Source organism: Triticum urartu, chromosome 2A, assembly GCF_056163025.1.
Source record: "Triticum urartu cultivar PI428250 chromosome 2A, HENAU_Tu73, whole genome shotgun sequence".
Taxonomy (NCBI): Eukaryota; Viridiplantae; Streptophyta; class Magnoliopsida; order Poales; family Poaceae; genus Triticum; species Triticum urartu.
Window position 1 is genome coordinate 91,520,761 of NC_141874.1, and position 10,446 is coordinate 91,531,206.

General features: G+C 42.0%; 1 protein-coding gene across 1 annotated transcript; it reads right to left on the reverse strand.

Annotated features, from left to right (window-relative positions):
* Nucleotides 1-445: 445 nt before the first annotated feature.
* Nucleotides 446-8,294, reverse strand: LOC147983994 (uncharacterized). The gene is made up of 3 exons (XM_087540943.1): nt 7,621-8,294; nt 2,165-2,426; nt 446-592 (listed from the first exon to the last, which is right to left on the reverse strand). Exons 1-3 carry the CDS (start codon nt 8,292-8,294, stop codon nt 446-448), a joined length of 1,083 nt encoding a protein of 360 aa, XP_087397069.1.
* Between the last annotated feature and the right edge of the window lie 2,152 nt (nt 8,295-10,446).

The window sequence follows — 10,446 nt, forward strand, 5'->3', positions numbered from 1 at the left end:
TTGATTCCCAAAATGTAAGCTGCTTCTCCCAAGTCCTTCATAGAAAAACTATTTTTCAATGACTCCTTGACAGATTCAAGCATTTGAACATCATTTCCAATCAATAATATGTCATCCACATATAAGATCAGAAATGCAACTGAGCTCCCACTGACCTTTTTGAATACACAATGATCACAGTCATTCTTGATGAAGCCAAAATCTTTGACAGCTTCATTAAAACGAATGTTCCAATTCCGAGATCCTTGCCTTAATCCATAAATGGATCTCTGAAGCTTGCATACCATGCTAGACTTCTTTGGATCGACAAAACCCTCGGGTTGTGTCATATACACATCCTCGGTTAAATTTCCATTAAGGAAAGCCTTTTTGACATTCATCTGCCATATTTCATAGTCGAAATATGCCGCTATAGAAAGAATGAACCGAATTGATTTAGGCATCGCTACCGGTGAGTAAGCCTCGTCGTAGTCATCTCCTTGAACTTGTCGATAACCTTTAGCAACAAGTCGAGCCTTATGGACTGTGACATTTCCGTCCATATCAGTTTTCTTATTAAAGATCCACTTGCACTCAATGGCTCGAACGCCATCTGGCAGATCAACCAAGTTCCAAACTTGATTGTCATCCATGGAAATTAATTTGGATCTCATGGCCTCAAGCCATAACTCAGAATCAGGGCTCTCCATCGCTTCCGCATACATAGTCGGCTCGTCGTTCTCCAAGAACAACACATTGCAGTCATGCAAATTGCGTAACCTTTCCGACCTCCGTGGAACCGGTGTCGACTCCACTACGGGTTCCCTGACTAACTCCGGTGTGATAGTATCACCTACCGAAACATCCCCGTGTGGTTCTCGAATTTCTTCTAGTCGGACCGTCCTCCCACTAGCCTTCCGATTGAGAAACTCTTTCTCAAGGAAAACTCCATGTCAAGAGACAAACACTTTGCCCTCTTCACGGTTGTAGAAGTAATATCCCAAGGTTTCCCTTGGATATCCCACGAATATGCACTTGTCCGATTTTGGGTGTGAGCTTATCCGACTGGAGTCGCTTGACATATGCTTCACATCCCCAAATTTTCAGAAAAGACAAACTGTGACTCTTCGCAGTCCATATCTCATATGGTGTCTTATTTACGGACTTAGATGGTTACCCTGTTCACTGTGAAAGCTGCAGTTTCTAGAGCGTATCCCCAAAATGACAAGGGTAAATCCGACTGACTCATCATCGATCGGACCATGTCCAACAGGGTCCGATTCCTCCGTTCCGACACACCATTTCTCTGTGGCGTACCCAGAGGATTCAGTTGTGGAACTATTCCATGATTCTTTAGATGATCATCAAACTCCTGGCTCATATACTCACTGCCACGATCAGATCGTAGAAGTTTGATTTTCTTGCCGAGTTGATTTTCCACTTCGTTCTGAAACTCCTTGAACTTTTCAAAAGTTTCTGACTTGTGCCTCATCAAGTAGACATATCCATATCTACTCAAGTCGTCGGTGAAAGTCACGAAGTATTGGAAACTACCTCTGGCTGTCGTGCTCATTGGTCCACATACATCACTATGTATAAGTTCCAACAACTCGGACGCCCTCTCGCAACTCTTTGCAAAAGGAGTCTTAGTCATCTTACCGAGTAGGCAAGACTTGCATGTCTCGAATGATTCAAACTCAAACGAAGTTAGAATTCCATCATCATGGAGCTTCTTCATGCGCTTTTGACTAATGCGTCCTAGTCAACAATGCCAGATGTAAGTCGGATTTATCTCATTAGGCTTATGCCTCTTGACATTGATGTTATAGACTAATTCACCTTCAAGATCTAGGATAAATAACCCATTTACAACGGGTGCAAAGCCATGAAACATATTATTCAAGTAAATAGAACAACCATTGTCCTTAATAATGAATTCATAACCCTGTCTCATCAAACATGAGGCAGAAATAATGTTTCGACTCAAATCAGGAACATAATAACAATTATTAAGTTCCATTACAAATCTTGAAGGTAAATTAAGTTGCATAGTGCCGACGGCCAATGCAGCAACTCTTGCTTTATTCCTGACGCGAATGTCAACTTCTCCTCTTGCGACATTCCTAGTTCTGCTTAGGCGCTGCATCGAGTTGCCTATGTGAACAACCGAACCGATATCATATACCCAAGAGCTACTAGAAACATCAGCAAGATAAATGTCTATAACATATACAACAAGTGTACCTGAAGAAGAAGTCATACTTCCAGTCTTCTTGCCCTCCTCGGCAAGCCACTTGCTACAGTTCCTTTTGCAGTGTCCGGGTTCCGTGCAATGAAAGTAAATACTCCCCAAAGCCTTCCTTGACTTAGGCACAGCGACTGTAGTTGGAGTTGCCTCCTTCTCTTTGCCCTTTGCCTTAGCCTTTTTCTTGAACCAGCTCTTCTCACTACAAGAAATGTGTTAATCCATGATAGATTTGAACTGTCACATCTGTGTGCAAATCCATCATGATAGGTCGTTCTTGACGGATTTAAAATCCTTCATGTATATCGCGTCATAATTTGACCATCACGCACTCCATGACAGATCTCCAGAACCGTCATGGATCCATGACGGTTCTTGACTGTCACAATTTACTATCAGATAACGGCGTTAATCATGCATTCCATGTCATCATCTGACATGGCGACCAACATGGATCTGACATGGCGGCCCATGTAGTAGTCAGCCTAATCAGAGTTTTGGCCCACTAATCTTTATTCAAGATTGTCAGCCCATCATAATTTTGGTCCATTAAATTTCGGATCCATTCAAAGCCCATTAATTTTAATTGAGACATTAGCCGATCCACTTGTTTCTTTTGGTCCATGGAAACTTGTCAATAAGAATTTTTCTGATTACGTATACTCACTATCTTCTATAGATAAAAAGGAAAATTGCATCAACATCTCAGATAACTAAATTTTATTTTTACCAAAAGGAAGAAATACACATCAAAAAACTTGGAATTACAGTTTTTTTCTACATCTAGCCTTCTACTTTTGCCGGGAGCTATTCTGTAGCCACCACATCAAGCGCCGCCGACCCTTCGCGGGATGTCAATCGAAGTTCATCGCCATTGTTTTTCTGCCACGGATCTGGCAAACTTCTTTAAAACAATCTAAAATAAAAAGACACCACCCGAGACGCCCTTAGCGAGGCGTTCGCTGCTGCTGCTCGTGTGGGGAGGTGCCGATGTGAGGCCGTCTCCTCCATGCGAGGAAGTGGCCAGCCAGTGGTGGTGCTGGATCCCGCAAGTGGTATGACGTCGTCGAGGTGGCCGACGACCCAAGCGAGGCGGGTTGGTCCGAACGGGGCGCTGGCGTCCGGATCCAGCCGGATACCGACGAATCTGAAGGAGAACGACGGCTGGGAGGTGAGCTCAGGTGATGCCATGGGCGCTCGGCCTCCATTGCTGCAAGGAGGAGAGAGATTAGAGAGGGGAACATAGGAAAGAGAGAGAGGCGGTGCAAGGCGCGGCTCACCGGCGTGCTGCGGTAGGAGGCGTGGGCGGCGGTCCTTCGCGCGGACGGCGGCGTCCGACGGCTGCGAGCACTAGAGTTGCTCGGGTGCAGCTGCTGCTGGCATGGTGCTCGTGTTTGTGTGGCTGTGTGAGAGGATAAGAATCGGGGGAAAGCACAGGTAGTGAGTAGAAGAAGCAGGGACCGTTGGATCAGCTTAGGATGGACGGTGGAGAGGCGTGATCCGTGGGAGGCCTGGTTCAGTCAATCAGAAGGCAGCAGGCTAGAAAAAATCATCTACTACCATAAGAACATCGGGTGTGTGTATAGATTAAAACTGTAGTTTAACATAGTTGTTTTGTGGCCTTAGAAATGTAAATGAGGTCTTGGGTTCAAAACCCACGTACGTACCACTTTTTTTGTTGTTTTCTTTTTCCTTATTTCCTTAATTTTATTTTACTAAACTTAATTCGTTCTTGGACATGGACAAATGAAATAGAATCTGTTTTTTGTACTTTATTTGGAGACAAACATCTGAACATATTTTCCAACTGAATTTTCATGCATTTCGTAGTTTGTTTCCATTTTGATATTTAAAAACAGAAAACTCCATGTTCGAGACGTATCAGATTTGGCTCGCAAAGGAAATGGCCATGAACCGTGGGAAAAATAATCCAATATGACAAGGTAATAATTATAACCGGAAAAGCTAACAACTGACAATGCCCATAAGTCATTGTGGACTAACTGAAAAGGCGCGGTGGTGAAGGATGTAGAGGTGGAGAAGGGGAGGCATGTATGTTTGCCAAGTTGGCATGGAGTGCAAATCATGGAGTCACAGACATCTCTGTTACATGAGTATGAGAAATCAAGGGGAGAATGAGCTTAAGTAGATGAGATGGGGTGGGCAAGTCTGCGATGCCACACGTTGGATGACTGGATGGTGAGGACCATCGAAGAGGAGCGCACCATGAATGCTTGAAAACGACAGAGATCACCTCACTATTGCACCTCAAAAAAAGGGCCCTACTGACGAGATCCGTCACGGAAAAACTAGCAGGGTCAAATTCCACAGAAACAAGGTTTTCACGAGTAAATTGTCGGATTGGAATAAGGTTATTAACAATATTAGGCGAGAGAAGGATTTTGGAAAGATGAAACGGGCGAGGGGAAGGAGAGCGCTACTGATGCCAACAACAGGAAGGCAGGCCCCATTACCGACTATTATGGAACGAGAATCAGACGCTCATGGAGAACGAGACAAGGTGGGGCTACCTGAGTCTGAGGTGACGTGAGATGCAGCTCATGTGTCAATTATTCACTCCAGCGCCGGGGGAACGCGAGGCCATAGCTGGGCGCAGCGTGCAACATGGCGTTAGCGTCCCACGTGTATGAAGGGGCGGTGTACGGAGCAGGCGGCACGCCAGAGTAAATAACCAGGTATGCATGCGTTTGCGCACCAAGCCGGGACCCGAGGATGCGTGCAGAGTTCGGAGGCACCTAGGGCGCGCGATGGGGTGGGAACGACGCACCCCAGGGGGTGAAGTACCCCAACCAAGGGTGGTGGCCACGACCGCCGGACGCCTCGCCGCACTCGCCATCGTTTCGGCCACGATCGCCACGGCCGCGGTGCGCATTGAGTTCAGGGTTGTGTCTTGCCATTCTCACACTCTTCTACTATGAATTTCTGGTGATTATTTCTAACATTTGCAGTTCAAAATCGAGTTGTATTCAGTAAACACCTAGAAGTATAACAAATGAACCTAAAAAAATATCAAATGAAAATCATTTATTAATATTTGGTATTAAATTAATTTATAGCTATGAAAATTAATTTCCTATTCTTACCGAAGTAGTTTCATGGATGTCATTTGTATATTATTTATAAAAAAATAATTTATGCACTTTATTTATTGAAAAAGATTTCCCATTCAATTAATTCCCAGGCCAAGCTCACAGTTTTTGTTTTGCTGCAAAAGAACTCACGATTTTCTTTGTGTTTCTATTATTGGTTTTATGTGTTTTACTTCCTCCGTTTCTTTTTAGTCTGCATATAAGGTTTGGTCAAAGTCAAATTTTGTAAAGTTTGACCAACTTTATATTAAAACATATCATCATTCATAATATGAAATAAATATTACCAGATGCACTATGAAATGTATTTTCATACTATATAGTTTTAATATTATAGATGTTCATATTTTTTTCATATAAATTTGGTCAAACATCGTGTAGTTTGACTTTGACCAAATTTTATACGCGGAGTAAAAACAAACAGAGGGAGTACAATATTCATTATTATTTTGGTTTTTGATTTTATGTCCATTTTTATTTTTTTATTTCGTTTTTCTTTTTATTCAATTTTATATTTTTAGAAAAATACATCTGAACTTTATCCAATAGCCGTTGTACATTTTTTCTGTGCACACATAACATTGTTTTATACACGTTGACCATTTTTTAATACATGATGATTTTTTTTTCAAAATACATGTTTGAATTTGTTTTCCGAAAAAAGTTAACCATTTTTTTAAATACAAGTGGCCAAGTTTGAAGTTGCAAACCTCTTAAAATTCATGTCTCGGGTTTGAGTTCCATTCATGTGCTGTTCTTTTTTTTAATTCAAATATGCGACTACCTCTATAGAACTGTCACATGTACTATAATAGATATATTTTTGTTTTATAGGAGTTTCAATAATTTTTAGATTATTTAATATTTTCTATGGTTTAAGTGTATTTGTGTGTGCTTACAGGAGGTAGTGCCATTTTCTTGTATATGTAAGTCAAATAAGGTTTAAATATTTCAAAAAAGATATTTAAAGAATTATGTTGTCTTTTCGCAAAAGAAAAAACATGTTGTTGCCTACGCGTGAAAAGTACTATAAAAAACTTAAAAAAAAACTTGGCTCGTTAGAACGTAGAGGTTAGTGCTACGTGGTTCAAATCCCCGTTCAATCACCTTTTTATACTAAAAAACTTGGCTTGTTTTATCTGTAAGTAAGACCTTAAAAAAGCATTTAACAAAAACATAGATATACCCTAGGTCCCTAGCGGTAGCGACCTAGGTATATAAGCATGAGGTCCCCTAGTTCAATGCCTTCTAGTTTTTCTCGTCGAAGTTTGGCTGAAGCCGAGCAAAGCGAGCGAGCGACACGGGCCGGCCCACTTGCAGCGAGGAAGCATTTTTCTTTTCTTGTTTTGTTTTACAGGGTTTCTTTATTAATTTTAGTTTTCGTTTATTTTCCCTTTTTCCTGTTTATTTATTGCTTTTCTTTTCATTTCTACCTTTTTCTCCTTTTCTTTTTATTTTTCATAATTCAAAATTTCCAGAAATTCTTCAGAATTTTCAAAAATTGTTTGAATTTTTAGAAAATGCATGAAATTCAAAATTTTGTTCATGTTTTCAAAAAAATCACGCTTCAAAAAAGTTCGGAATTCCTATTTTGTTCACCATGTCGAAGAAATATGTTCACCATACACTAAAAAAATGTTCACGGTATACTAAGAGAATGTTCAGTGTATATTCTAAATTCACTTTTTGTTCAAAAACCTTGTTCAAATTTTCAAATTTTGTTCAATTTTTTAGAAAATGTTCATGTTTTAACAATGAATGTTCGATCTTTCAAACGATTTCCAAACCTTGATCGTATTTTAAAGAAATTTTATTCACAATTTTTTTCCAAGAAATTTTGAAACACCCCGGATCTGCTTCTTTTCTCATTGGTACTTTTAAACATGGTGCTGAAATTTTGAAACCTCGAGACGGCACAGCAGAAACAATCCCTTTGTTTTAGGAAAACGGAAAGCAACGTCGCGACATGCACCACATTTTGCTTTCCTAAAAAACACCAGAAAGCCGTCCTTGACGATTTGAACGACTTTAAAAAAAACTAAGGCTAGCGTATGTGGGTCGAACACGCATGACACATCAGTATGAGCCATCCATGACGGTATGTTTGGTGTATAGCTGGTTGAATCGTGACGGTATCCGTGACGGTCCATCATAAGGGCGCCATTTGTTGTTGGGTTTGTTCTCATCACATTAATCTATGACGGATTTCAGGACGAACAAGACTAATCCGTCATCGATCATGACGGTTCCTCAGAACGTCATCACAAATCCGTCATGGATTAACACATTTCTTGTAGTGTCTTGAACTTAGCCGAGTTCTGCACCATCAACACTTGACGATGTGTACCTTTCTTGATATCCTGCTCTGCCACTTTGAGCATCCCATGCAATTCAGCGAGCTTCTTTTCCATCCCATGCATAAGGTAGTTCGAGATGAACGGCCCATAGCTGTCTGGAAGAGAACCCAGAATTGTATCTATGGACAACTCATCCCCAAGTGGGAAGCCCAGCCTATCCAGAGCTTGCATGTACCCGATCATCTTGATCACATGCTGGCTCAGTGGATCACCCTCTTTCAGCTTACAATCCATCAAGGATCGCCAGACGTTGAACCTTTCAGTCTTAGCCTGCATTTGAAACATGCTCTTAAGGTTCTCGATCATATCAAAAGCCTCAATATTTTCGAACTGCTGCTGCAGATCAGGCTCCATAGAAGCCAGCATGAGACAGCTGATCTCGTTTGATTCATCAACGAGTTTCTGGTAGGCATTTCTGGCTGTGGCATTAGCATTATCGGCAGGTTCCTCTAGAAGCGGATTCTCTAGAACTTGCTCCTTTTCCTCATGCCTAAGAACAATTCTCAGGTTTCTATACCAGGTGGTAAAATTTGTTCCATTCAATTTATCTTTTTTTAGGATTGATTTCAACGCAAAAGGGGTAACTTGAGCAGGTGGTGCCATTGATCTACAACAGAAATATGCAAAACACTAAGACATGTATTCATGAAGAGTAATTCATATTAAACATTTTAATAAGATCATTACTCCCACTAAAATCAACATCCCTCGGTTGATACTTAGTGATTCAAGATCCAGGATCAAGATGTCAACTAGTGAGCTTTTGCATCACCGCTAGAGGACAAGATCACTCGGTAAGAAACTCCTGCTAATCGTATCTCCATACGACTCTTATTGTTGGGGACATCTCATGCCTCGCCAACTCCTATGCCTCGTAGCCCAAAACTGTTTTGATAGCCACGACAAGTCAACCAATGCTCCGCGTGTAAGTGTCCGACACAAACCCATCACTTCAAGGAGATCTAGTGGCACCCTAATTTCATAGGCCCGCCACAAAATATACTTACACGCAATTGGGGAGGCATTTGTACTTGACATTCTTTGAGGGATCACCCTACATAAAACATCTACCACGCAAAAGGAAGGGTGCATAAAAGGGATAAACAATCACAGGCAGTTTATGTATGTGTGATATGGTATAGCCCCTTTTCACAACACGTGGTGATCTCCATCTCCACGTGCGCGGTCTCCCCATGCATGGTTGTCCTTGTGGTGATCTCCATATCCACGCCATGGTGTCAACCGCCAAGTGTTACGTAAGATACTATGCTATTAAAAACTAATAGCTACTGAAAGTAAATTACATTACATGGCTTCTCATGTTGACACGCAGGTCATTAATACAATAATGGGACAACCATATGGCTCCTGCCGGTTGCCGCACTCATGACATGTAGGTCATGAAACAATAATATACAAGCAACATACATGAGCTATACCAAATCACAGTCATTCCCTGCAAGAACGAGTCAGACGTTCTACCGCCGAAGATAAAACCTCCTGAAACTCTATCTTCCAAGCGGATTTTGGCCTAGCCAGAAGCGCCGAAATCCTCCTGAAAATCGACTTACTAGCGCAATCGATGTTTCCTCCATACATCGATAGCCAATCCATACCCAGAATTACATCCAAACCTTGCGATTCCAAAATGATTAAATCCGAGGGAAACACATGTCTACCTATACTCAATGGCACTTGAAAACATCCTCTATTGGCCATATACTCCGCTCGTGGTGAGCTTACTAACATAGGTGTTCTAAGAACCTTGGTGGGCAGTTTATACTTATCCACAAATCTCCTTGATATGCATGAATGCGATGCCCCAGTATAAAAAAGAACGATTGCAGTAAATGACTTAACCAAAAACTTACCTATTACTGCATCTGGCTGGGCTTCAACCTCTTCCACGTTAACGTGGTTCAGCTGTCCCTTGTTGAAAGGGTTTGGTTTCTTCCCTGAGCTTCCATTGCCATTTCCATTCAGGGCTTTAGGACATTCATTGGCATAATGTCCGGTCTTCTGACACTTATAACAAGTGATTTGGCTCAGGTCTCTCTTGGCTGGGGTTGATGGGTTGGTACGGTTCTGACCGTTGCTTCCCTCATTCCCATTACCATTCTTGGGGCCATTATGATTATGCGAACTCCCTCCTCCATGGGTATGCTGAAAATGTCCTCTCGATTTCGGGGTAAAACGTGGCTTCTGTTGAGCTCCTGAATTGTATTTCCCTTGTCCATACTTCCTCTTGCGGTTCTCAATCTGTTGCTGCTTCCCTTCAATCATAAGAGCATGATCTAACAACTCCTGGTAGTTGTTGAAAGTTGCTACCGTCAACTGCATGCTCAACTCATCATTCAGTCCTTCCAGAAATTTCTCCTGCTTAGTTGCATCTGTAGCAACGTCATCCGGGGCATAACGTGCTAACTTACTAAAGTCATCCACATATTGGCCAACTATCCGTCCTCCTTGGCGCAAGTTGCCAAACTCACGCTTCTTCATGGCCATAGCTCCTGCTGAAACATGGGCAGTACGGAAAGCCTGCTGAAAATGATCCCATGTGACAGTGTCGATAGGATAAGTGGCTGTGAAATTCTCCCACCATGATGCTGCGGGTCCTTCAAGCTGATGTGCGGTAAAATGCACCTTTTCCGCATCCGTGCATCCTGCTGTGGTCAATTCCCTCCCTGTCTTGCGGAGCCAATCATCTGCCACTATCGGCTCGGTGCTAGTTGAGAACACCGGCAAATGAAGTCTA